The sequence below is a fragment of the Sphaerodactylus townsendi genome, linkage group LG06, assembly GCF_021028975.2.
Source record: "Sphaerodactylus townsendi isolate TG3544 linkage group LG06, MPM_Stown_v2.3, whole genome shotgun sequence".
NCBI classification, from domain to species: Eukaryota; Metazoa; Chordata; class Lepidosauria; order Squamata; family Sphaerodactylidae; genus Sphaerodactylus; species Sphaerodactylus townsendi.
The window spans coordinates 92,719,361-92,746,898 of NC_059430.1; the positions used below are offsets into that span (position 1 = coordinate 92,719,361).

The window sequence follows — 27,538 nt, forward strand, 5'->3', positions numbered from 1 at the left end:
ACAGCCTGCAACCAAGCACAGCCCTCCTATTCATTGTGTAAACCCCAGACAGGCCACCTCTAGGGTGGATAACAGGATGTACGACATGAGACTACATCCCTCTGGTTTCATGATGGGCACATTTAGAACACACACAGGTGTGATGGGAACTCTAGAGAAAAGGGTACTTTGCACAAACATCCAAACAGGAGAACACAGGTTCTGACAGCATATTGCTGACAGCTCTGCTCAAGACCCTTACACTTCTGGACCCAAACACTGACTCAGGTCCTCTTCTCGTCCAGCTAGATATGCAAGAACACATAGCTAAGTGTTGGAAGCTTTAAACTGCTGCAAATGTTTTCTCTCCACCACTACAGCATGTACCTATTCCACACTGGCTCAGGAACCCCTCCACTTTCAATAGTGTGTCTGCCAAATAGGGGACACAAAGTGCAAAAGGAAATATGCTGGCAGAACATCAGTAGAGAATCATGCTGATGTAATGCCACATGATGCAAACAGAAGCACAGCCTCTCTACTGGTGACTACCAGCCATTTTAGCCATTGACGACCATTTGCCAAACATTCATGATGCCTTTGAGGATCAAAGTCCCAGGGAGCAGACCCATTAGAAACAATGTGAAGAGATTTCAAATGCAAGCGGGATGGGTAATTGTGGGCCCCCGGACGATGCTACGCCCCCAACAGGTGACTTGTACAGAGGCAGACGGACACAAAGCGCTTGTCTTTCAAATTTTCAGTGCTTGATGGTTGTGGTGGGAGGAAAGATCCATCAGAAGTTATTAGCCTTGATGACTAAATTAGATCTCCATGTCTGGCAGTGATGAGTGGAGAAGTGGGCTGAAGTGGGAGGGGGCTTTGATCTCTTTCTCCTTCTGGGGCATTTGGATGGTCACCTTGGAAAACTGGATGCTGAACCCATGTGCAGTTGATCTGATCTACCCTGGGGGAGGTGGCATGCAGGGGTAGCAGGGAGCTCAGAAGGGCCAGGATATCTTAAGAGTCCATCCTCCGAAGATGCCATTTCCTCCAGGGAAACCTGTAGTCTGATGGTGCTATTTACTATATTATTAATTACAGAACTAATACCATACATTTCTGCCTTCATCAGAGGCACCAAGGCGGACAGCAGATTAAAAACATTCATACTAGGTTTAATATGTCACGTTTAATTTTTTTACCCCTGGTTTTAGATTTCTGAAATCTTAATCCCATTACGTTGCTTTTTTACACGTCTCGTCATGCTTTTGACTGTACTACTTATGTCATCCGCCTTGCGACTCAGGTGAGACAGGTGGACTCAGGTGAGACAGGTGGACAAATGACATAAATAAAAAAAATACATATTAATAAATAGCTGCAATTCTGGGGGACCTGGCTGCAGGCACTACCTGGTGTTCCAAGCGGACTTTGTCGATCACGTCTGGTGGAAGTCACGCTGCCGTTTTTACAAGCAGCAACAGGCAGGGCAGCAGATCCGGCGCTACATGACCCGACGCACGTGCAGCGTCGCCCAACCACCCACCTACCCGGTGCCCGCTCAGATCCCTCCCGCTAGGCGGCCCCTTTAGCTCCACGCGGGCTGCCCTTTCCCTTTCCCCGTCCACTGGCTGTTCTTCGCTCCGTTCCTCCTTCTCGCGAGAGCTGCCTGTCAACAGCTCTGTGCCGCCTCCCTCCCTCCCTCCATTAGCTTGTAGGAGAGGGGAAGCGGTTGCATCCCGGTGCAAAGGGGAGCTGGCCGGTTTGCAGAGGTAGGTGCGCGCGGGGGGCCTGTGCAGCCAATTGTGTGTGTGTGTGTGGGGTGGGGGGGTTCGAGGGGCCTGGCTGCCCACTTCGGAGGGTAGTACTTCCCATGCCCGTCAGGAGAGAGGACGAGGCTGCATGGGCAGAGCTTGGGATGGGGGCCAGACAGTGCGTCAAGCCCGGCCGAGAAGCCAAAAGGAACCTTCCGTCCGTCTGAGCGGTGAGCGCGCTGCGCAAGGTGCCCGAATGGGGGCGAGGGTCTCTGCTTCCCCCTGGCTCCCTAGCAAGCCCCCAGTTGCTGCCGTCTAAGTGGGGAGAGGATAGTCTCGACTCAGGGCAGCTGCTCCGGACTCCTCCCTGCTTAGTTGCTGAAATGGAGCCCAACTCTCTCTCTCTCTCCCCCCCCCCCCGCCTTTAAAAGACCAACTGGGGGCCAGGTCGACCAAGAGCAGACTCCCCAAAGGAAATCCCAGCCGCGCCATTGATTCAGATGGCAGGTCCACTCGAGTGCTAAGTCACCTTCAAAGCTCGGTGGTTCTCGTTACATAGGGCGGGATTTGGGGATCAGGCTAAGAGTGTCCTCCATCGGTTCCACCTCTCCAGTTCCTCCAGAATCCGCAGTTCTGCTAGCGGGATCAGGGCACCCATTTGGAGCTCCTGTTCCTGCTGATGTTACACCCTTGCTGAGTTTTAGACCTTGGGAAAAACATTAGTGGATTCCGCACAGCATGTTTATAACGATTATAAATACACTGTGTGGAATCGCTCATTGACTCCCAAACTTTTAAATAAGGGTTTGGAGATTTTTAAACCGGTTTTTTTTATCCCCCCCCCCCATCACCATAGCACAGTCCGTGCCATGGTTACAAGCTGTGCTCCCCCAGGTTTGAAAGGATGGTATCCTTGTCTTCGTTAGATTTTTGGGGATGATACCTGGCTCCTATATGTGTGGTCCTGTTCTGAAAATTCCAAATGTGGAACGAGATGATGTGTTTGAAACAATGGAGTAATTCATTTTAAAGCAAACAAATCTTTCCATATGGCAAGTTTCAAAGTCCATAACACAGATGGAAAGAGGGACTAGACTCCTGAACAGCTCTCGAGACTCTGCTTGGCCTATATTCTTTTAAACTAGGTTAGGAGAAGGCTTAAAAAACATTTTTTTAAAACCTAGAATGATATTCTTGCTTTAGATCTGATAATTTCCAAAAGTAGAGACCCCAGCTATATTGAATAGACTCTTCAAATGCACTCATGTGTGAGAATAGTGCACAAAGTAAAGACTTCCTAAACAAGTTTGAAGGATGCATTAATTTTATTTATTTGCCTTCTTAGGAGTTAATTTTCAAAAAGGCTGCTGAGCCTCAGCCTCATTTGTCAACAAGGGGTTACAGTGCTTGTGTTCCTTTTAAGATTGTTCTCTGTAGCAGAGCAATATGTTTGAAGCCAGGTGTATGTATTTGGGACAAATTTCCTGTTGTAACACTGATCACAATACTTTCTCAGTATGTCGAATAACTGTGGACAGTTCTGAGCTCCCTGACTTCAGCTATAAAATCAGCATTCATCAGTGTATCTTGGAGCAGCAAAGTTGCAGATAGTCTGAATGTTTGGCCTTGTTGCAGTGACTCCCCTTGTCTGATTTCCTGTCACTGGGCAAGCAGCCTCCACGTAAAACGTTTCCTGCTAAAGTTTCATTGTGGTTTTTGTAAGAAAGAGGTGCTCTCACTGCCCTGGGCCCTTCATTTCCATGATCAGCCTCTCCAGTAACTGGTTGGTAAAATGTGAAATGTACATTCTGCTTCTCCACTAATAAATCAAGGATGTAGCATAGAACAAAACCATGGTTTAAAAATGATCAGAAGCAATCGAATGGATACAAACAGTCGTAAAAAGAAGAATGAAGTTCAAAATCAAAAGCTTCAGTGAAAAGGTTCTTCCTAAAATCCGGTTATAAAGCAACCTGTATCTTCTATGTTCACTGTTAGTTGCCTTATTCTCAGTATTAAGGGGGAAGATGTAATCACTTCTTTTGGAGAATATTGTTGACATATCCAGTTCTCCCCAACTCTGCATCACCCAGGTGAGGGATTGCCAGGTAGGAGCAGCTTAGTTCTCCACACCAGTGTTTCCCATCGTGTGGGTCGGGATACTGAAGTGGGTCACGAAGCCTTTGAAAATGCACTGCAGAGCAGTCCCCCTTAACAGCCATTCCTGCCTTTTGCATCCTTTTCAGAGAACCAGTGTGGCATAGTGGTTAAGACAAGGTGGACTCTAATCTGGAGCTGGGTTTGATTCCCCACTCCACCATATGAGCCGTAGACTCTTATATGGTGCACTAGATTTGCTTGTGCACTCCTATATTCCTGCTGTGACCTTGCGCTGGTCACAGATCTTCTGAACTCTTTCAGCCCCACCTACCTCAGAAGGTGTCTGTTGTGGGGAGAGGAAGGGAAAGGAGTTTGTGAGCCACTTTGAGTCTCCTTACAGGAGAGAAAGGGGGGTATAAACCCAAACCCCTCTTCTTTTCACCTTGTCAATTTCTCATGTTTTCATCTCTTCCTCCCTCTTTGTGACAATAATGATCAGGGGTGGGGGGAGAAAGCTATCTGGCCACTCATGATAGTACCAGAAAGAAGTAGGGGGAAGGAAGGTTGAACAGTAGGTGGGAGCTGTTCAGCATAACATGGAACAACCAGAGAAGGATGGAAAGAGGTGTGTGATCTGTCTTGATGATGCTCCTTCAGCAACCCAACCTCTGCCCAGCCCTTTGCAGTGTCTAACTGCCCTCTACAGTTGTCCTTTGCACATCACAGCTTTCCACATTTCAGTTCTGGCTTATTGCCGGGTCAGCAACAAAAGCACTCCCCCAAAGCAGGCCCGGTACCATAAGGGGAGCTGCCAATGAAAAGTCGCCCACATTTGTTGCTATCAAGGGGCTGCCACCAATGCCGCTGTCCACTGCCTCCAGAGCAAAGCCAGAGAAGCCAAATAGCTGGTGCATATAGTCCATCAGAAAAACACGCAGCCCTGCCACTCACTTCCACCCGAGGTCGCTGCCTTGTAAAAAAAAATGGGGGGGGAGGTTCCAGATGGGGGGCCATGCCCCTAACCCCAGCAGTGTGGAAGGGACAACTGTACTTCTGGTATCGTGCACTGAACTCTTTTCTGCCAACCTCTTCACTGCTATCTGCCATCCTCGCTTATCTCCTCAGTGAAGCACCGCTAAGTATGCCTCTTCAAACTTCATCTCTGGCCCAGCTGGCAGAGGAGGAGGAGGAAATGAGCTCCTGCTTGCTTGGAGTCCCTTTTGGGGGCAGCCTCCCCTTTTGTGTTTTTCTGATTTCTTAATATCTGGAATACTAGAATAGATGGGTGCCAAGGTCACGGTTTGCCTGGGGCACCCAAAAACTTGGGCCAGATTTATCTTTGTAGCAAGTTGAAGATATTTATCAGAAATATGGATAAAGGTTATACCCTTGACCTTCCTAGCCTGTGATGCTGTGGCTTATGTGTGTTTAAATCACTCCACATTTGGTCCTCTACTAATGCATATGCCTTCAGATCATCTCAGATGCTGGAGTGATTTTTTTAAAAGTCTGAAACAGCTTAATCTGAACGTATATCCTCAACATCTGTAGAAATCTCATCAGTTAGGACAGTAAAAAGAATTACTTTAACTGCTGTATTCATCAGTCAGATGTAAAGAGTAAATTGGCATTATGTAGTAAATTGCTTTTGGTTTTGTTGATCTGGTAGAGCCTGCACATATCAGTGGGTAATGATGGCTGGCATAAATCAAACATCCTATTGAAAACAAAACAGTTTAATCTCATATGTTAATTTTGGTGTATATCTAAAATGAGAAGAGACCTTTCAGCAGTAATTGCCTTATTTTAGTCCTTGAAAGAATGAGCTGTGTAAACAAACAACCAAATTAACAGAAGTTAATTGTTCAAGAAACATTTGTCACAAATATTATTTATTTTAATAAAACATCTTCCTGCAGAAATGTGCTAAATAGTGATAACAATTGCATGGTTTCCAGTCAGAAAACTTTGGTTATGATTGCTTACCATTGCTAAAGGCTGGAGGGTAGACACTTGCCTTTAAAACCTGTTAGTAGTACATTGTAAAGTTTTATTAGATGGTGCTCTGCAAGTGATCTCTGGACCTGTTTCTTATCTGTAAAATGGGAATAGAAGTGATAAAACTCCATGAAGCTCCTGGAAAAAGAAAACACAAGTATTATACTTGTACTTACACTGTAAATTAAAGCTACTTTGTGAATAGTTTCAACTTTCTTGTATTTGTTTCTGCATCTGGTTTTATGTTCTAGAACTGAATCTAAGTGTCAGGAGACTTGACATTGTTGCTCCAGAAAATTTATTCATGAATAGTGTGTATTTGTGTGTATGCTTACTATGTGAGTGTGTGTACATGCACATTCAGAGATGCTTTCTGCTTATAATTTGGGCTTTTTGAATCCTGACCAATGAATTTGGGAACATATTAAAACTGGAAAAGTAACACACAGTCAGAGCCATCAGACAAGCACTCGCCTACTTCCAGACATCAAAGGGTAGCATGTCCTTATCAGGGTTCCAAGTCATCCATCCTACACTCAGACACCCAGCTTATCCTTCCTGGGCAGAGAACCATCTATGGTCCATCTCAGCAGAACATATTCAGGATTCTTTGAACTGCCAGGAGGATCGACTGAGCAGACAGACAGACCATCAACAAAAATAAATGATCCTTCAAACAGGAAATCTCCCTACAAATTGCAGTTCTGGTTGGATCTCTGAAGGGAGGATCTGTTTGTCTTAGCATCCAGTCATCAAGTACCGAGATTCTTCTCCAGATACTATCACCCTTGATCAGAAGAAGCAGATCCTCTAACCTCCCCATGGCCTTCCCACCATTTCTGGAGATCCTGGAAACTCTATGGAAGTTACATTAGGAGGAGATGGAGGTGATCTTCATGACTCCAGATGGCCCCATAGGCCATACTTTCCATATTTTCTTTTTAGTGCAGCTCTCAGTTAACACCCCTTATAAAATTCAAGTGAACCTGAACTTGTACAGCAGGGTCCATTTTGGCACCTGGACCCTGAGTGGCTCAGTTTGACTGCATGTCTCTTAAAAAGAATGGCTCCTGAGTCTAGGCTACTCAGAGGTCATGGAGACCATCATGGCCTCCACAGGGTCCCCCACAAGGTACATCTACAGTCCTATCTGGAGAACCTTTGCAAGGCTAGCACAACCCTAACCTGGGTCTTTTGCTGGCCTTCCTACAAGGAGGCATTCATTAAAAAATAAAAATCTTCCCATTATTGCCAGGTGGCTGATATACTTCAGACAGCAGGTGTACCATTACCCAGGCATACTCATATCATCTGCTGTCTCAAAGGGGTTGCTCACATCACCCCTCCTGTGATCCACAGATGTATCTCTTGGAGACTGCGCATAGTTCTTTCGATTCTCACCTTTTGAATTGTGATTTAATTTGTCGTAAGCTGCTCTGAGCCTGCTTGTCGAGGGAGTGAGTGGGGTATGCATTTGATAAAGAAATAAAATCTAAAATGTGGAGAGTTTTCCCAGATATACTGGGTGAGATAGTTTTTGCCCCAAGACCTCTAATCATTTGCTTTATCAGATAAAACTGCAGGTGCGGCCCACTAGCAGCTTGCATTCCACATCCGGCTCCACTCAGTGGAGTGTCCTGTCATGGATCATCAGGCAGTTTGTACTTCCAGCCATTTGTTCTCAGAAAGGGAGGATCAAGGGCTGAATTGATGGAGTTACTTTCAGCTGTGGCTACCAACAGAAAATCTGTTTAAGATTTGCCAACCAGGACTGCTTTTTTCACAACTGTGCCTAGTTCTGGAAGCTCTAGTTTTGCCCTCATTATTGGACCTTGGACATTTTAAAAAGGGGAAACAGAGATACAAACTTATTATAATTATCTTGATCAGAACAAGTATTATTAACATATTATCCTTAAAGCTGCAAGTGTGCAACATTATCATTTGTTCAAAATCGTTAGTGTGGAGAATTTGGGACAAAGATAGCTGTTCTGTAGTTAAAACCACTCGACCCAATCTAAGTCCTTTTGGGATTCTGCAAGTTTAGTGTCATTAATTTGGCTTAGAGTATTGTTCAGAGAAGGTATATAGGGGCAGAGGGCTCTGTACAAAGTAGAGGGACAGAGATCCAGAGGCTTGTCTTTACGGGGGCTACTGGAGCCAAGCCTTCTCCACAGAAAGGACTAGCTTGAGTAGTAGGTTTCATACTCCGCACATACTCAGGGGGTGGGTTTGTTTCCTGATGGCATAAAGGGGAATTTGGCTTGGCAATGTTTGATTACCCCACCTTACCATATTTTACTGTATTTTATTCTGTTTCTTTTCCCAAGTGGGCTTTTCCCAGAACTTTAAATCTAACCTGTGTGAGTTGGTGGAATTCTATAACATTTTGCAACTGAGTTTTTCATCTGGTACTTTCTGTTATATGTTTCTCCAGTTGGTTCTGTACCTTTGTAAGCTTACTCTGGAGTTGTTTCTTTCTTAAAGTTTTCTTAAAGCTCCTGATCTCCCCCCCCCCCCCCCCCGGTGCTCAATTTTTAGCTGTTCTTTGTTAAGGCTTAATTTATTTTCTCTACTTGCCACTTTTAACTTCAAGAACTTATTTACATCCATTAGGCTTTTTACCTGGTTCTGCATACAAATTTGTCCTAGACCAGGTTCATTTTGTTTTATAATAGCTTTATTTGACCAGGTTCATTTTGTTTTATAATAGCTTTATTTTTCACTATGAGTTTTGTTCGAGTTCCTGGGGGCATCCAGACTTAGTTTGGATTTTTGATCCTTTCCATAAAGTGGGGCTCCAGACTCCAATTAACCTCAGTCTCCTTTCTCCCCCAGCATAAATCATACTGATTTAGGTCTAGTATTTGTGGTGTGGGGATAGGCATGTCTTGGAGATAGGCTACTGGCCCAAGGGTATTAACATCACAGCGTTCCTGCTAGAGCATGATGCCATTTAGACACTCAGGGGCTGTTGATCATACTTGGACATGTCCTCACCTGCAGTCAGTAGCTTATCCAAAGGTATTTGGGGATGCAGGACTTGTCAGTGGGGCCTGTTAGAGGGTTCAGCATTCTAGTTCCTTCCATTTCCTAGGTTCTCATATGGTCCATAGAAGTTGCGTCAGGGGAGGAATTAGGGAACTGGAGGAGGGGTGGACCTATAAGTATTCTGCAAATTCAGAGATTAGAAGAATGAGGCCATGATTGGAGTATGTTATTGCCTGGACAGGTTCCATATTTTTTCTGTGAGGTAGAGGATTTCTTAAGGGCATCTGTTTCTCTAAGGAAATTGCCAACTTGCCTAATCCTTTCTGTAAAGTCCACTTATGTGATGGCTTCCAATTTCATGCAGCTAACAGCCATTTTTGTGCTTGCATTCAACTGTGAATATTCTTTTATGTATTTCCTAGAATATATATTTAGGACCAGTTCTCTGTTGGGACTCAGTATCTGATGAAGCCTGCTGATCTCTGCCAAACACTTTTTCTGTGCTCCATACATTTCTAGGGCATCTGTGAGGCACTGCTCCACATTAATATAAATTCTATCAATGGCCCTTTCCCCACTTTCCTTAAGCCCCGCGCTGCTCTCCTCAAGTAGCGTGGGGTCCAGCTCTCTTCCCCACTTCAGGGGCGTATGAATGCAGCCGCCCGTCACGCTGCCTCTCCCACCCTCGACATGCGGAATTCTGCTCGGCTCTTTGAAATGTATGCACGCATCTCGCGCACAGAGCAGCTGGGTCGTGAAGCTCAAGGCTGGCTACAGGAATTGCCCGCAGCAAACCTTGGGCAAAGGTGAGTGGGGAAAGGGCCAATATCCTCTGGGAAAAGAAGCTCCGGTGGAAGGCATAGTCAGGTAGTTTGCCAATCGGACCCAATCCTACCTCAAACAGTGTCTTTGGCTGCCATGCACTAGCAAAGGAAGTTTCCAGTAGATGATAGCTTATTTTGTGATTTAAAATCTTAACAGCTAGTCCAGAAAGGTGCAAAAAGTCTAATTACATTTTCTTCTTCCATTGTCATTTTTCATAATCCTCTTTCCTCCAGTACTCAACTATGAATTAATAATAGCTTGATTTTTAAGAGGTTCTTTCTGTTGCTCACTGTTGCACTTTCAGGCTTTCTCAGCAGCCAAGACTAAACTGGGCTTTACTGGATAGGTTATTTTAAGGGACTCCTTTCCTAGACTTTAATCATAAAATAATCTTGCCAAGAAATTATGTCAGTAGGCTGCAACCATAATAAACTCCATATTTGTCTCAGAGGATGAGGCTTCTGTCTGAAGCAAGTAAGGTGCAGTTTCCTTCTACTCATGGGTGTTGATCATTTCCTCACAGTACCTGACTTACAAGGTGGACAATGTCATCCTCATAAGAGCTGCACCCTTCCAAGGGTATTCACTTCAGCAGTCTTGGGAATGTGTAACTGTGGTTTAGGATCAACCCTGTAACAGTTGTGATCTGCTGCTTACGTGGTGAAGTTCCTGTACAGGTTTCCTTCTATTCGCAGTTCGCTCTGGACAGTGATTATGAGGAGTACTTGTGCCATCAAAGTAGGGAAGAGTCAGGGCAGGGGTGGTTTGTCTTTTTTAAAGTTCCTTTTTATTTATTTTTAATTTGATTTCTTCCCCTTGATGGGCTCAAGGCGGCTTACAGCAATAAATTAAAGTATACAACTGTACATTATAAGGTGCCATAAAATCTCTCATTAAGGGAAATGAAATAAAGGAAAAGGGAAAGAAAAGGGAGAAAAAGAAAAGAAAGGTGAAGGGAAAAGCAGAGGGGGGAAGGGAGGTCAGCTATGATCGAACGCCATTGTTGCCATCAGCTGTAGGTCTGGTGGAACATCTTCCTTACAGACCTGCAGAATTGTGATAGGTCCCACCATAAAAGCCACCTGGATTTTAATAGCTATCTATGTTCTGTGAGTTGAATAAATATGTCCAGAAAGGGCAAGAATGTCATTAAAAGGGTGTGACATATAATTCAAGTTGCATTTGTTGAAATTGCTGGTTTGAGGGTGTGTTTATGTCCCTTGATTGCAGTACTTTAACTCACCTCAGCCATGAATATGTTCACTTGAGGGGTAAAGCAGAAGTGAAGTTAAATAACAGTAAAGGGCTTGTGACTCAACAGGGATAATTCTCACCATTTTACCTCTGGTAAGTTAGGTGTTGGGTGGGGTGGGTGTTGTTCCCAGCAGTTGTCCTGTAAAGTGAGGCAGTGAGAGAAGGATGTGGCTGAAAAATGGCAGGATTCTCTGCAAAGTCAAGAAAAAATTGTTAAGTGGGACAATCCTCAAAAGTTTTTTTTAAAAAAAATACTATGATGTTAACATGTTCATTGACTAACTGTGTCTCAAGAAAGAATCAATAGCAGGATTCATTCTTACCACTGTAATCTGGCATGTTTTGAGAGGCTGCAAGCCCATGTTCACTAGACTAACAGCGGCTCTGCATGTGGAAACAATCTCTTTTCTTATGATGTAATTGTGACTGAGCTAACATTTATTACTATTTCTCACATTTGCCCTTCTTCTAAGAAACCCATGTAAGGTAATCTTAATGTTGCTGGCCAGCCCAATTTGCATATTATGCTAATCATGTGTGAATTGTGCATTTAGACAGGTTAATGTGAAAACTGTTTCCTGAGGTCAGAATAATGGAAAACACATTAAAGTGATAATCATGTGTCTGCTTTAACATAGCCGCCACTACTGCCACTATATACTTCTAGGATTAAATAGTTGCAGTTAATCTGAAGTTATACCATTATTCTCCTGAAGTTGTTTAAATTTTGGTGTCTCTGCTACAATGCGTGGGTTTAAAAAAAATATTTTCTCTGTAACTCTTTGCAGTGGTCATTCACGTGAGCAGCCGGTAATACCGAAAGGAAACTGTGATTGTTCTAATGTTCTCACTTCTTTGCACCCAAGGAAATAAAGCTCTCATTAGATCATACAGACATTTCATGAGCGAAATCAATCTTTTTCCATATGTCTAGACATTGACGTATGTATCTTTTTCTTCTTAAAGAGCCAGACTACATCTTAACTCAGAGCACTGCCTTCACTAGGTAAAATCTGTGGCTGTTGAGAATTCTGAATATATCCCCACTGACAAGCAGAATTTTTTTAGAGTGGTTTTAAGCTGCCTATATGCTATAAGAAGTGCTTGGCCACTTTTCACTGCCATTCTTTCTTGTGTTTCCAAGTTGGACAGTACAATAGCAGCAAAGTATAGAGATAAAGGGAGATAAACAATTCGCTGAGAGAGGTGGCTAGAAGGTCCACTTTCACTGTGTGTGATTTTGATCCCTTCCAGCAAGGAGTGTAATGAATGGCCAAGCTCTTAGCTGTGGAAGGAGAATGATTGCTCTTGTAGTCCATCAGCCTTCCTTTGCTGTCAGTGCATGAAACCTGACTAAGCTTCAGATATGGAATGCATTCTCACTTGAACTGGGAGTATGTTTCAGCAGTTCACTGATGTCTACGCTTTCTTAGCCTTGGGTCCAGCATGCTTTGGAAGGCACCTCCTTTAATTTGTCTTGAGTTTCCAGAAACCTATCCTAATGTCATCTTCATAGCCTGCATGTCTGTTTCACACAGGAAAGTGACAAGAATCAGTTTCTCTGAAGTTCTGCAGTAAATACCTTGACGATATTCAGAGCTATTTTCATCTTGTAAGCTTGTGAAAGAGGAAGGGCTACCTGTGGCTGCTGGCTTGCTGTTTGGGTTGTTTTATGGACTGTTGGAAGCGCACTTGTTGTGGAAACGCCGGCTGGAAGCCGCTGCCGTGCGAACGGCAGCGGCTTCCAGGCACTTCCCCCCCTCAATCCCTCCCTGCACTTACCTTTGTCTCCTCGCCCTCCATTGTGTCGCTGAAAGCCTGGGGACATCGCTTCCCCAGCCGACGCTGGAGCAGTCAGCGCGCAGGGTCCGTGGGCGTGTCTTTCCAGGCCTCAGGGCGACGTGCCGAGGGCTGACGCCGGGCCGGGATCGCTGGAAGCCAGGGCGCTTCCACGGGCGCTTCCTGGCGCCGCTGTCCGGCTCTTTCTGGAACCGTTCATGCGGAAACGGCCTTTGTTTCTCTGCTCTTGCTTTCTTGGATACTATCATGAGCTTTTTACGGGCAAGCAGTAGATGTTATAAAACCATCTTTGTGATAGTCCCTGACTTAAGTAATTTCTCTTCTAGTCTTGTCCAATGCTGAACAGCTTCTGGGAAGTGTTATGGGACATAAGTAGACGTTACAGTGGCCACAAGTCCAGACTTTTGTTGATGCCACTATAAAAGAGAATTTAGCCATTTAAAAATTGTTGTAAGGGCCACCATGGCGCAGCTGCTCCATGCAATCTTTTCTACTCTCCATGATTTTTCAAGTACAAAAAAATTCCCCTGGAATTATATTGGCACTTGAAAAGATGTGGGGAGGGATTGAACTGGAAGGTGCTGTTTCACTGCAGGCCAGATCAGGCCCTTTGACAATTTTTCAGTGATTAAATTTTCTTCTAAAATGGTGTCATCTGACACAGATTGAGCCTGTGGCCCTAGTTAGCATCCCTGTGACTCTGTGAATGACCTGTTTGGGATTAGACCTTGGGATTGTGCAGGGAAATTTCATACAACTGTTTTGTTTTGTATCCTACATTTCAATCACTAACAAACCAGGTAGCTTATAAAATTACAAGTAACAATACTGTAAAAGTTAGCAATAAAAGAGAATTGTAATGACCACATAGATAGCCCTTAAAAAAAAAAAAACTACCCGCAATATCACTTAAGAGGCTGATAGACTAAAGCATCAGTACAAATTCAAAAAAACTTGCTTGGCTGAAAATGCCTTTGGAAGTGAGGTAACAGAAGGGGAAGGGAGGGGGGACAGCTAAGCCTTCTGGGGCAGATCATTCCATTAGTCTGTGTACCATCCCTGAAAACTCCCTGTATGTATGTTTATGTTCTTGCTTCCATCAGTGTGGATGAGAAGAGCACGGCATCAGCAGAACATTCAAGGGACTCACAAGTGGAGACTCATGACACAGCTTGAAATGTAACTATGAGGAGCTAAGCTGCTGTAACTCTCCTGGCAGCATGGTATCCAGCCTAGTTCACTAGTCAGCTCTGAACTGGGGTGCTGCTGCCTGGGGCAGGGAAGTGCCTGTCAAATGCATGCCCACTCTGAAGAAAAGCCCTTGGCAGGTGGAAGGGCATCAATGAGAGGAATCTTGAGAGAGTTGAAGAACAGTGACTCTTTGGTCAGAGCCTCTCTGAGAGCAAGTGAAAAGCCCACAGTTTTCCAGCCAGCATAGGACTTTCCTGGCAGATGATGAAGCAGCAGAAAGCATCAACCCAGCTGACAAGAACATTCCCAATGGACTCTCTACTCCAAAGCAATATGGAGTACCCCCAGATTTCATCCCCCTTAAGTACTGGCACCTGAAACTTCTGACATGGGAACTGGGATATGAACACTGACAGGACTGGTGATATTAAGAACCAGTGTGGTGTAGTGGTTAGAATGCTGGTTTTGAATCTGGGAGGATCCAGATTCGAACCCCCACTCTGCCGTGGAAACTTGCAGGGTGACCTTTGACAAGTCACACATTCTCAATCTTACCTGCCTCACAAGTTTGGCAGGATAAAATGGAAGACAGGAGAACAATGCAAATCACTTTGGGAGAAAAATGGTGACAGGTTTTTGGTGCTCAGAGCTGAGGGCTTTGTAAGAAAATACACCCCCACCCCAGACTGGCCAGTGCCATGGATTCCTGTTGTAAAACTCAATGTGACGCAAAGCAGGCCTGTCAGCGAAAGCTGTAAATATTTTGAAACCGAGCCAATAGGGCTGTACCAGAAAACTTTCCTAGAGTGAAGTATTAAAACGAGGCCCTTGAGTTTTTAGATAGTACTCCAGAAAAAAGCATAGTGCTCAATGCCTTGTTTTGAGATATGCAAAAAGATTCTTGTCACAGGATGTAGTATGAGGTTGGTAATGGCTCTTTGCAGTTTTGCAGAGCATGTTCGTGGAAGCATGGATTATATTGCAAATTTAAATCCTAGAGGTAATCGGGTGATCTGCAGTTAGAATGAATATCAGCTCCCACCCAAGTAACATCTGCAGGTGTCCCCCTGCATGGAAGCAACAGATCTTTAACTTAAATTCGCAAAGCATTGAGATTGAGAAGGACCAGGTTCAGAACCCTACCCTGCAGTGGAAGCTTACTGGGTGACCTTGGGCCAGTTATTCCTTCTCAGCCCAACCTAGCTGATAGGGTGGTTGTGATGATAAAAAAGGAGAACACTCTTGAGACTGCTCTGAGCTCCTGGCTGGTGGCAATAGATCAAAATGTGATCCCTTCTGAAAGGGTCATGTGATCTTGTGTACCTGGCACAGTTTACTTCCAGAGATAGTACTTTTTCCTCCAGCGTTACTGTGCCCTGCATTTTTCTATCAAGCATATTAATGATGCTTTTTGTCTGATGTGCATTTTTTTCATCTTTGGGGAGGAATTGTAAATAGATTTAATAATAGAGGGGTCTTGCAAGACTTGTCTTGTCTGACATATTTGTTCCCCCGTATTTAGAGCAGTTTTACGAAACTATCATATTATGGACTCTCCCAACAACTAATTACCATATGCATGAATTACATAGAGCTAGGTAACTTTGTTAAACTTAGAATCATGGCGCTTCCAGAAAAACACCTAATCTGAATAAACTCAAACACTCCATAATCTTCAGCAAAATAATGCCGAACAACTTTCAATAATGCCTTTATCTTGGCTTCGGTTTAACGTTAACTATCGAAGAGCCTACAGCCTACTCCGCCATAATTTCGCCCAATTATACCAACGGGATTTATAACAAAGTACCAACTGAGGGCAGAATTTAGCAGTTGTCAAATAGGAAGTGTTGAAAACTCGGAACACATATTATTTGAATGCTCATACTATGATGAGATACGTTGGATGCTTCTGTCCTTTGACCAAAATAAACATCTCCTTTGGCTAAGAAAGAAAAGGTTAAAAATACTGTTATCAGATACCAATAAAAAAATCTAACGTGATTCTTGTTGCCGCCGTTTGCCTGATATCAAGCTAAAAATTCAGGGAAGGTCCGACAGAGCACCAATACTGGTTCTGCCAGCTAACTCTTATTACTAATTATTATTAGACTGGACTCTCCACTCAACACCCGCTTGAGCTGATGTTCTGAGTTCCTGAGGTCTATTATCTGTATTTTGTTAACTGTTTTAATCTGTATATTTGTAATATCTGTAAATTTTATGATTTTAATTCTTTTGGATCTTGCTGGTCAATGACCGTAAATAAATTATGTATGTATGTATGTAATAGATTTTAGAATAAAATGAATGGGGTAGCTGAGGGCCTGTTCCAACCTTCTCTGGTAGGATTGGCCATCCAGAAATGAACTGCATAGGAGACTTTTCAATCTCTTCCATTTTCCATATTTTTCTACTTGCTAGGCAGTTGTGAACAGGCTACAGGGTAAAGTGCTGGGAACAGTTAAAGGTGTTTATCGCTTATCAGTGGTGGTGTTCTTATTGTCTTGCATTATGTGCTTTTTCAATGTTGGGGGAATTAATGTTGTGAGAATCTAAAATTCTGTGAACAGTATTTCCAAATGACAGAATGCTCTTGGTCATTTGCATGTCATTTTAGCTATTAAAAAACAACAACCAAATTAACACACAGGTACGTGTGTGTGCTCACACACACACATGCATAAACTGTGGCTTTAAGATTTGTTTCAAGAATACACAGATACAGTTGGCATAGCCCATCACTGAGCTGACATTCAAAGTCCATTTGCTCCTAGATGTTTTCAGTTTGAGAGTAGATGGAGAGGCATGATAATATCTGATTTTCCTAATATCCTCTATGGGGCAGATGTGTCCCCAATCAAAAATCTCCAGTTACCTGCCTTTCTGGAATAGAAGCCAGGTTTCATAAGGGCAATCAGCCAGGAGAACTTGAGCCATACAACTGGTTAAGAGCTCTTTCTGAAATTTCTGCAGTACCGTAAATCTTGTGCGGCAGGAATAGAATGATTCTTTTATGTGAATGGCATAATTGTGATTCTGATTAAATGACTGGAGTGGTTAAGAGCAGCAAACTCTAATCTGGAGAACCGGGTTTGTTTCCGCATTCCTACACTGTGTAACCTTGGATTAGTCCCAGTTCTGTGTGAACTGGTATGTAAATAGGGCATTTCATGGAGGGGTGCTATATGTATGATGCAGTTTTACCAGTGTTGGAAAAAGTGTGGGATGAGTTACTGGGTGCAGTTCAGCCCCCTGAGAATCTCTGCTTTCACACTGAAATTTCTGAACTTTATGGCTGAACTTTATAGCTGAAAGGGAGGCAGTGCATTCTGAACTTTATAGCTGGAAGGGAGGCAGTGCAGTGTTGCACCTCAGGAGCCAGAGAGGGGCCTGTGCAGGGGTTCCAGAGACTGAGGATAGGAGTGTGAATGCCACTCAGAGCTCTTTGTCCTCCCCATGCAGTGCATGTGGCATTTCAGAAGGCACATTGGTTGATCCGAGGGGAATTCCACTCTAATGTTCCTTTTGCACTAACCTATTTATGTCCCGGTGGATTGTGCCAGAACTGTTATCTGCAGTTTCCAGTCTTAATAAAACTCAGCCAGGGCGTGCCCTTGGTTGTAATGTCTGCATCAGTGGCTGTAGGAAGAACAGGGAATTATTCTTCTGTGTTGCCAACAAAAATACCAACCACTCAAGTGATGAAAATTCTGGCACCTTATAAAACTATTGAGAAGTTGCTATGTTATTGCAGAATGAACAATTTAGAGATCTAATGTTGGAACAGATTAAAAATTTTCCCCTCCTGAGACTAGTGTGGATAATTTACTAATGGATCAAGAAATCTGTATATGAGAAAATGTGGATCAGGCTATTTGTTTGTTTGTTTGTTTCCCAGCCTTTACAACACTCTCAGGGTGGGTTACGACAAAAGCCACAATAAAATCACATACAGTACTACAGTAAAACACCAATCCTAGAACCATAAAACATTCTAGACTCTAAAACTCCCACTCCAACCATGCCCAAAAGTGGGAGGAGCGTACAGGACATCTTAAGGTCCCCATCCAATCAGCCAAACATTCAAATGCAGAAGCTGACCTTCACCAGGCACCAAAACTCCAAGAGAGTAGGATTGAGGACTAGAAGTGCAGGGAACAGGTCACTGGGTAACCACAGCAGACATGCCCTGAAGCAAAGACTGCATGGTGAATACTACTTCTGATCATAGTAAGCTCCCTGTTCTTCATGGCCTAGGACTCCCTTCTGGACTGTGGTCCCTCAGAGGCATGCTGAATCTGTCTTTCTGTGCAGTCTTTTCTGCCTGGCGGCTTTGGACACCAGGGTCAATATAGGATTCCACAGTGTATCTTTTTGTTATGTGCTCAGTTGGGTGTAGCTTGCAGAATGATATTGTATGTGTAAGGAATGGTTCTAATCGTGCATTCTCCTCCTGTTTGGCTGCTGATTACCTTGTTGCTGGCCAAAAGATGACCTTTGACATTCTTCATCTTGGGTGATATGACTGGGCAATATATGCGGTCTTTCCTGTTGGAAAGGTATGCTTTTGCTGGAGAGAATGTGAGCCCCCACGTCAGAATCTCCCAAGAAAGTGGTGATTGTAGGGCATCTATTGGGTAGACCATAGTCTGCCCTATAGCAGATCTTGTTGTCCCATCACATGTTGTATTCTCTGTGTGTGTAGGGAGGGGGTGATGTGATGGACCAGTATTCACTGGTAGCGGGGCACTGTGTGCCTGCCCCTATCATTGTTGGTGGCCATGAATACTGTTGCTGTTGACCCTGTTGCTCTCAACTCTTTAGAGTTGGCTTTTTTTTAGTGCCAAGAGAGCACAAGAATACTGACCAAATACTGTTGCTCCAAGGCTTACTGCTGTACCATTAAATATGTATATGTTGATAATATTTATTTGTTCACAACCTCTTTTTTTCCTGCAATAAATGAGAAATAGTTCTCTCTCTCTTTGCCGTCAAGTTTCAGCTGACTTATGGCAGCTCTATAGGGTTTTCAAGACAAGATATCTTCAAAGGTGGTCTACTATTGCCTGCCTCTGCGTAGCAACCCTGGTATTCCTTGGTCGTCTTCCACCCAAAAACTGACAAGGGCCAGCCCTGCTTAGCTTCTGATATCTGATGAGATAGGACTAGCCTGGACAGTCCAGGTTAGAGCATCTTTCTTATAGAAAGTGGATTTACATTTTAGATACATTATACTACTCCAGTTTGGTTGTGTAGATCCTTTAGATGGTTTCATGTTACAGGTTTTTTTTCTTTCGAAAAAAATAAAAGTTTATTTTCTCTCTCTCTTGGCTTTTTGTGAGGATTGGGAAAGAAAAAATGTTATTCCATTGAATAATTATTTTTTGTGCTCTGTTTCAGTTCATGTTACTATGGCAATGACTGCAGGGACTCAAGCGCCCTTCCCCATGAGCAACCACACCCGGGAGAGAGTGACGGTAGCTAAGCTCACACTGGAGAACTTTTATAGTAACCTAATTCTACAACATGAAGAGAGAGAAACCAGGTAGTGTGCTGGGGTTCCTTTTGCCCTGACAATTTCTATGTAACATATATACACTTTTGTACTTGGTGTTTTGGGGAGGAGGGCGCCTTGAAAATGAACACAGTCCCACATGACAGGTTGCTTCTAACCAGGAATGTTGTTTGAATTAACCAGGAGCTGACTAGCCAGCAAAATTAATTCTGCCTGCTGACTCTGACCAGGGTGGAAGCAACATGTTCATGCTACCTGCTCTCCTCCGTTATTCCTGACACTCCCTCAAATTTTGAGTCATCAAGTTCCTGCCATTACAGGGCACTGTGTGGATAGTGATCACATGGCTCTGTACTGTGGTTCTTTTGTTGCTTCGCAAGTGTCCTGGACGACTGCTCAGGATTAGACCCAAATCCGTTTAAGAATAGTCTTGTTGGCTGTGGTCATATTTTTTACAATAGATTCAATAATTTACAACAAATTATAATACATTTACAATAAAAATTTACAATAAATTCAATAAATTCAGCCAAAATGGCGAACATCTTCCCTTCCTAGCATTAGCCTTGCAATGCAGTGCCTCAGAATGGGACCCCTAGCTTGGAAAGCCTGTCCCAGCCTAGTTGGCTTTAGAATAGAAATTGAGAGGGAGGGTCCTGCAAGTGAGTCATTTTGTCCCAGAGATGTATAGAACAACGTTCATCTCTCCCTTGAATGAGAAAAGAATTGTTGCTTTAGCCTTTAACTTCATAGGTGTTTTGCCTCAGTTTCCCTTTCAGTCACCTACTTGAAATAAATCAGGGCAAGGTTGGCCAGCTTTATGAAGAGCAGAATTTTTAAAATTGAACTAGCAGTCAGATGGTACTTCTGCTGGCAGACAAGCCTCTGCCATGTGGGAATATCATAGGGTAGGAGAACCCTGCAGTTTTAAGGCACCAGTTTAGCAATTGGATTTGGGGCAGGGCAGAATAGGACAAGTCTCACTGGTTTCCCAAAAGGCTTCTGGCAAGCCCACCACCACTATAACTACCCCCATTTTCCTCCCCTCTTCTGCTTCAGTGGAAGAGAATGTAGAATGGCCCCAAGTTTCCATAGTTCTCCATTAGAAGAGAGAAGAGTGGGAAGGCAGATTGTCAACCACTCTTTTTTGGTGCTTCTCTAGTATCTGGTTTAGCAACCCAAGGGTTTTGCTCAGGGGATCGAAGGGTTGCCAATCCCAGAAGAGAGACAAGAAAGAGATTCCAGCAGCAGGAGGAGAGAATTCCCAGGGCCCGTCTGGGGAAATGGGTGAGCAGTTATGTCTTCTCCACACAACTTTTCTGTTTCCCAGCTCTTTGTGTGTGTGTGTAAAGTGCTGACAAGCTATAGTTGACTTGCAGCAATCCAGTAGAGTTTCTAAGGCAAGAGATTAACAGAGGTGACTTGCCATTGCCTTCCTCTACATAATGACCCTGGTATTCCTTTGTGGTCTCCCATCCAAGTACTAGCCAGGACAGACCCTGCTTATTGTCTGAGATCTGATGAAATCAGGCTAGGCTGAGCTACCCAGGTCAGCAACGATCTCTTCTTACCAATGGGTAAAGTGAAAAAAATCCTCATTGTAGAGTAAGGTTGGTTAGGGTTTTTTGTTTTGTGTTGGTGTGTGTTTATCAACAGTGAAACTGACTTAAGCTGACTGAGGGTCTTGGTCTGTCAAGGTCAGTATTGTGTACTCAAACTGGCAGAAGTTCTCTTGGGTCTCAGGTAGAGGCCTTTAATCTCACTTGCTTACTCTTTTTACCTGGAGATGCTGGGGATCAAACCTTCTGCCTACCAAGCAGTTGCTCTACCACTGAGCCTTGGCCCTTTGCTATGTGTAACATGTGGATTTTTTGTGTGTGTTTCTATACCAATTTAGGCAGAAGAAACTGGAAGTAGCTATGGAAGAAGAAGGCTTGGCCGATGAAGAGGTAATACAAATGTGGTTGATGTGGAATTATTTTGTGTTGATTATCCTTGGAGATTTATAAAATTATTCTTTAAATTTCAGATTCCAGCAAAACTCAACAGTGCAAAAAGGTGCAAGATATAATTTAGTCTGAATGTAGGAAACAACTCACATCTCTTTTGCAAAATGGAATCGTTAGATTTAGTATGGAGTAAAAATTTTCAGAAATTTTGAAGTCCCCCTCCCCATTTTTTTTCTGGAAAAAAATGACATTTGGGAGAAAAATGAAAATTTTTGCCTTACTTTCCTATTAAACCTACACTTCTTTTACTGTCTTAACAATAAAATGCATCATTTATAATTTAATTAGCGTATAGAATTATACTATTTGGCATATATTTGGAATTGCAAAATTTAAATACATGTTCTATAAGAAAAAATGTAAGTTTACACAATACTTGAGAAAGAGTTGCAAACTATTGCACTCTATGCTGCTATAGCACATGTATCTTTAATATTTGCCATCTGAGATACAAGAAAAATAATAGTAGAATCTACTTACTACAGCAACAGTTCTGTAGTAAACAATATAAAGATTATTATTTGAACAAACTGTCCCATAGAATCCCAAAAGGTAGGACTATTAATGTGTTTAAGTATTATTCTAAGTTTCATAGTGTTGAAAATACTGCTCTGTTCAATAATGTATTCTTATTATTAAACACTTCACAGCACATCAGTTGTTGCCAAATTTATATAAATTTCAACAAAAAAAGGCTCAAATATTGTACAAGTCTTCAGTATTAGGGTTTTTTTCAGTGATTCCTCAAAGCTACCTCAGCTCAGATTTTCCTTCTGTACATTGAGTGAAATGCTTTGTAAGACAACAGTTTTCTCCAAATATTTCCTAGGAGATTTTTTCAATGCTCCCCTAAACTATCTCCATACTTTTTCATGCTATACATTTTGCATTGAAAAAAATTGCCTGAAGAAACATTTCATTCATTCTAAAAGCATAAATGTTTCATAGCATTTTCAGTGTTCCCCCACCTTTTCCATTGGGAATCTTTTTTAAAAAGTTCTTAGGACAGTTTCCCTTCCCAGTTTTTTTTCTGGGCCTTCACATCTCTAGTATGGAGCAAGAATATGTAGAAATATGGTTTCAGAATTATAAAAAAAATCTTACATGCCAAAAATCATAGAATTGGAAGGGGTCTTACAACCCACTGTTTAAGGCAGGATCAGCTTAGAGCATCCCTGATAAGTATTCGTTCAGCAGCTGCTTGAAGACAGCCGGTGAGGAGGAGCTTATCACCTCCCTAGGCAGCCAATTCCACTAGTAAGGTAAAGTTTCCCCTTCAGTCGTGTTCGACCCTGGGGTACCACTGCAAGTAATGATTTTATAGGCAAGCCTTTTTTTTTTGGTGGGGTAGTTTGCCATTACTTTCCCCGAACCTACTCTACTCTAATCTACTCTAATTATAAAACTTTTTTTCCTAATTTCCACATGGTACCTTTCTACCCATAATTTAAACCAATTTTGTAGTCTTGTCCTTTGCTGCCAACAGGAACAGCACCCTGCCCTCCTCTGACAGTTCTTCAGGTACTTAAAGAGAGCAATCCAAACCCCTCAACTTTTCCTTATAGGGCTAGGCCTCCAGGTCATCCTTATAGCTCTCCTCTGCATCTGCTCCATTCTGTCTACACCCCTTTTGAAGTGATGTCTCCAGAACTACACAAAGTACTCCAGGTGTGGCCTGAACAATGCAGTGTACAATGGGTCTAGGACATCTTGTGATTTGGATGTTATGCCTCCGTTGATAACAGCGCAAAATCACACTGCTGCATCACACTGGCTGCTCCTGTTTAGCTTACAATCCATCCATATTCCAAGATATTCTTCACACACACTGCTACCCAGAAGTGTGTCCCAGACCCAGTATGCATGTTTATAATTTTTGTGGCACAGATATAAAACTTTGCACGTCCTTGTTGAATTGTACAGTAGTCACATCCACACACTTTTTGAGTGTGTTCAGATTTTGTTGAATTCTCTATCTTCTGATGTGTTCACTGCTGCTCCCATAAAGACCCTGTCATAAGCTTTACTGAAATTCAGGGAAACAACATTGAGAGCATTCTCTCAATCCAGTAAGCATATTGTTCAGTCAAAGAAGGAAACATGGGTGGTCTGGCAGAACCTGTTGAGGACAAATCTGTGCTGTCTTCCTTAAATCACCACATTGTCCTTCAGATGTTTGCAGATTGATCCCTTTAAAATCTGCTCCAGTATCCTGCCTGGAACAGAGGTCAGATTGATTGGGTCATCTCTCCTCCCTTTTTTGAAAATTTGGATAACCTTTGCCCTCCAGTCTTGTGGCACATCTCCCATCATCCAAGAGATCTGGAAGATGGTGGACAAAGGCCCTGAAAGCTCTCTAGTTCCTCTAACACTCTCAGGTATATACCATCTGGCCTGGGGGATTTGTATTCATTTGGTGCAGAACGGAGGCAGAGCAAGGGGAAACTCCACCCGGGGTGCATGCGCGCCCTGCTGCAACGCCGCCGCCTCTCCCCGGAATGCCCCCGCCACGACCCCTCCACAGCCTGGCCACACCTCTGCCACAGCTCTGCCCAGGGCGTCACACCTCACTAGTTGATGCTTTATTTGCTGGTACATAGGATGTTATCTTATTCAAATTAATAGTGCAGAAATTACATCCCCCCCAGTTTCCCATACTATTTGATATTTTTAAAATAATTTGTACATTGCCATAAGTTACAACCCATAGTTTAACCTAGGTTTGTGGAGGTTTTTTTCCAGTCTGCAAAAACTAGATTGATGCATAGATTACTATCATCCTATAATTGCTCAACTCATGATACAAAATAGGATCTTGTAATCAAGGAAGAACATTTTCCTGTAATAATTAATAATGTCCATAAAATATTATCCCATGTAAGTTTGATGAAATAATAAACAAACAAATAAATAAATAAATAAATAAATATACCAGGTAGCCTGCATGTTTCGTGGTAAAAAGGAATGTCAGGGAATCCCACACTTCCTTCTTTCATATTTCTAAACCATGCTAATGAAGAAATTCTGGAAGTGTGTTGCCCTCCTCATAGAACTTCAAGACATACTTTTTGCAGCTTGGATTTTTCAGTTTGGATTTAGAAAGGATGTTATTCAATAAGAAGAAAGTAGTACATTCATTTCTATGATAGAAATGCTGCTTGTGCGTTTTAGTTTCAATTTAGTTTCAATTTAGACTTAAAACGTATAGTGGTTTCTTCATACAACTTTTTATGATTGATTTCAGCTGTTTCTCCACATTTTCCCTGATCCATATACTCAGGTATTTACATTAAGGTACTTTCCATGGAATATTACGAAGTGCTGATATGCTAGTTTTTGTTTGTATAATCATATTGATTCTTAACTATTCTGATTTTTCAAATTGACTTTGTATTTCAATATTAAGCTAAAATAGAACTGTTAGCTTAATATATGCCATTCTGATTTTTCAGATTAACTTTATATACCAATATTAAGCTAAAATTTACCATAGAACTGTTAGCTTAATATATACATCTGTCAGGGTCACTAGCACATAATTTCCAATTTTTATCCCTTTAATATTTACATTCTATCTAATAACTATTGCCACGGGTTCTATTTAATATATAAAAAGAAGGGGAGATCTGGGACATCCCTGTCTTATTATTACATCCACTCAATTCTCATTTGGATAACAATTTATAAAGATTGTCACTGTAGGATTGGTGAATCTATCCATTTTATAAGTTATCCATTAATCTTTTTTGAATGATTTTTGAACATCAAGAAATAAGACTTCCCCCTGTAACATTTTATCTTATAGTGGCAATAATTATTAATCTTTTAAGATAATAATTTTACACAGTTTTGTCTCTATTATAGACATAAATGATCAAATCAAGTATTTTATAATAGATGTTCATATTTTAAAATCTTGATTCAAAAGGCAGCTAATAAAAATCAGTGTCTCTAAATACAATAAGTCATTCTTTATTAAATCTTCCAAACAATCCATTTCTAAAATTATTAACTCTATGAAAAGTTGCCCCCACCCTTCTCCCTAAACTGACCAGCTTTCAACTACTTACAAAGTGATTGGGTAGTTGTTTCTCATAGAGGATGTTGGGACCTGGTGGAAGCCCCCTGTTTGCTTGGAAAAGTTCTTCCCCCAGAAAGAGAAGGGGAAGAGAGGGGAGAGCCAGAGACATGCTGGAGGGTGTTTTAAATCTTCACTAGGAGGCAAGAGGAGGCCACTTAGGGAGCTGGATGTCAGTGACTCAGGGAGGGCTTTTCAGATGTAAAGTTTCTCCCCCCCCCCAATAGTTTGTCACTGATAGGCAGAAGGAAGTTTATGAGGAATTGTTCTGCATCTATGTGGATACATGTTGATGATAACACAGGAAACGACTCTGAAAAGTGCTTTTCTTTCAAGAAACCTTGGGACTCCAACAGTAGGGGGCAGCAGCTGGGGGTGAGCTCCTTGTCTTCCCATCCTTTGGCACTGGCTAGGTTTACAGTGAGGGCCCAGGTTATCTCGTAAATGTATAATTCTGCTATAGGTTCCTGAGTACCAAAAGGAGTTTTATTAGTAGTGCAAGTCTCTGTTGGCTTAAGAATGGTAAGAGGAAATCATTAGTTGTCATTCGGTACTGCAAGTATAACCAGTTAATGGTAATTAAGTCAGACAGTTATGATTTTCTTGTATGTACGTAACTGCTACCCTGTTGTAACGCTGACGATGGATGGCCCTCCGTTACAGCCTCATTCCACAGCATTATGGTTTCTATTACAGCTTGCCTTTTCATTACACTCTAAAATGCATTCTGGAGCATGAGAGCCAGAAGTAGCTTGGGGACTGTGAGTTAGTGTCACTCCTGGATAGAAACGAAAGGGGCAAATGTGAACTTTGGGGTCTGCCTGCAGACCCTGCCCTGTGCTGTGCTAATACTTGCTCTTTGGATTACTAGACAAAAGCAGAATCACCCTAAAGGTTTACTGGGATGCATTGGGAACACAGGGCACACTGGGATGGCATGATCTCATTGACCTGTTTGTGGCCCTGTGCCATAGGTTTGCCATCATGGTCTTCGGAAACAGCAAAAAAAGATGGAGTGTGGAATATACTTCCTAACACACACAAAATTATACGCTACTACTGTTGTTCAGTGCTTCTGAAATATTTTACCATCTTTCTCAGAGTTTGCTGAATGCAGTTCACCATTACAATGAGATTCATCATAAATGATCAGGAAAGTAGTTTTCTTGCCATTAAGTTGTCTTTTTGTGATTCTGTCACAACATTGCATAGCATGGCCTGAGGTTGGAATATGTGAAAGGTAGTATTCAGGCACTGAGCAGAAGTGGATGTGTAGTGCCATCTTCTGGCTTTAAATTGTAAGGATACAAATGATTATTCCTTTTTTCTTTTTGGAGATTTCAGCTACATTTCAGAGTACTTCTGGACATATTCATATGCAAAAATGTACAATATTTTTTAGCTTTTTAATCTCATAGTAGATAGCCTGCTGAATGTTTAAATACAGTTTTTCACCCTTTCTCTGCTGAAGAAGGGGGAGAGACAGATTCAAACAACTGAGAGAGAGAGAGAGAGAGAGAGAGAGAGAGAGAGGAGCTCCTGTGTCAAGTACATTCCTTATACCAAAAATCCATCAGAGCTTTCTCAGAATAGCCAGTGCAATCAGCTTCTCCAACCACCAAGAAGCTGTGCAGTGCCATAATTCTTTGAGTGTGAGCAGTTGGTCTTCTAGAGAAGGTTATATCCCACCCATGCTGTTGTGCACTTGATGTCATGACTGCAATGATAGAAATAGATTGTACATTCATATTGGTGGGACCTGGTGTTGTAGTTATTTTAAGTTTTCCAACACATATTTCTTTCCTTCAGAAAAAGCTGCGAAGGTCTCAGCATGCTCGCAAAGAAACTGAATTCCTGCGGCTGAAAAGAACAAGGCTAGGCCTAGATGACTTTGAATCTCTGAAAGTTATTGGACGAGGTGCATTTGGAGAGGTCTGTAATGTCTGCTTTTGCTGACGAGTTTATTTTTAACACTTCTGTGCAGCATTTCCACCCTATTCAGGGTCCCCAGGGTTCCATTTCAAAATATTTTTCTTTC

The 27,538-nt window shown here is 42.5% G+C and overlaps 1 protein-coding gene across 3 annotated transcripts in view; it reads left to right on the plus strand.

Moving 5' to 3' along the window:
* Positions 1 to 1,604: 1,604 nt before the first annotated feature.
* Positions 1,605 to 27,538, plus strand: part of STK38L (serine/threonine kinase 38 like) — a 38,474-nt gene continuing 12,540 nt past the window's right edge. Inside the window, exons 1-5 of one of the 3 annotated variants that reach the window (XM_048501420.1) lie at positions 1,605 to 1,754; positions 19,299 to 19,443; positions 21,311 to 21,362; positions 24,667 to 24,702; positions 27,310 to 27,432. In XM_048501420.1, the coding sequence (XP_048357377.1) occupies positions 19,310 to 19,443; positions 21,311 to 21,362; positions 24,667 to 24,702; positions 27,310 to 27,432 (345 nt within the window). In that variant the 5' untranslated portion in view covers positions 1,605 to 1,754; positions 19,299 to 19,309. Of the gene's footprint in view, positions 1,755 to 18,389; positions 18,458 to 19,298; positions 19,444 to 21,310; positions 21,363 to 24,666; positions 24,703 to 27,309; positions 27,433 to 27,538 lie in introns of those variants that run through there. The other 2 variants (XM_048501421.1, XM_048501422.1) reach the window with 2 other exon arrangements.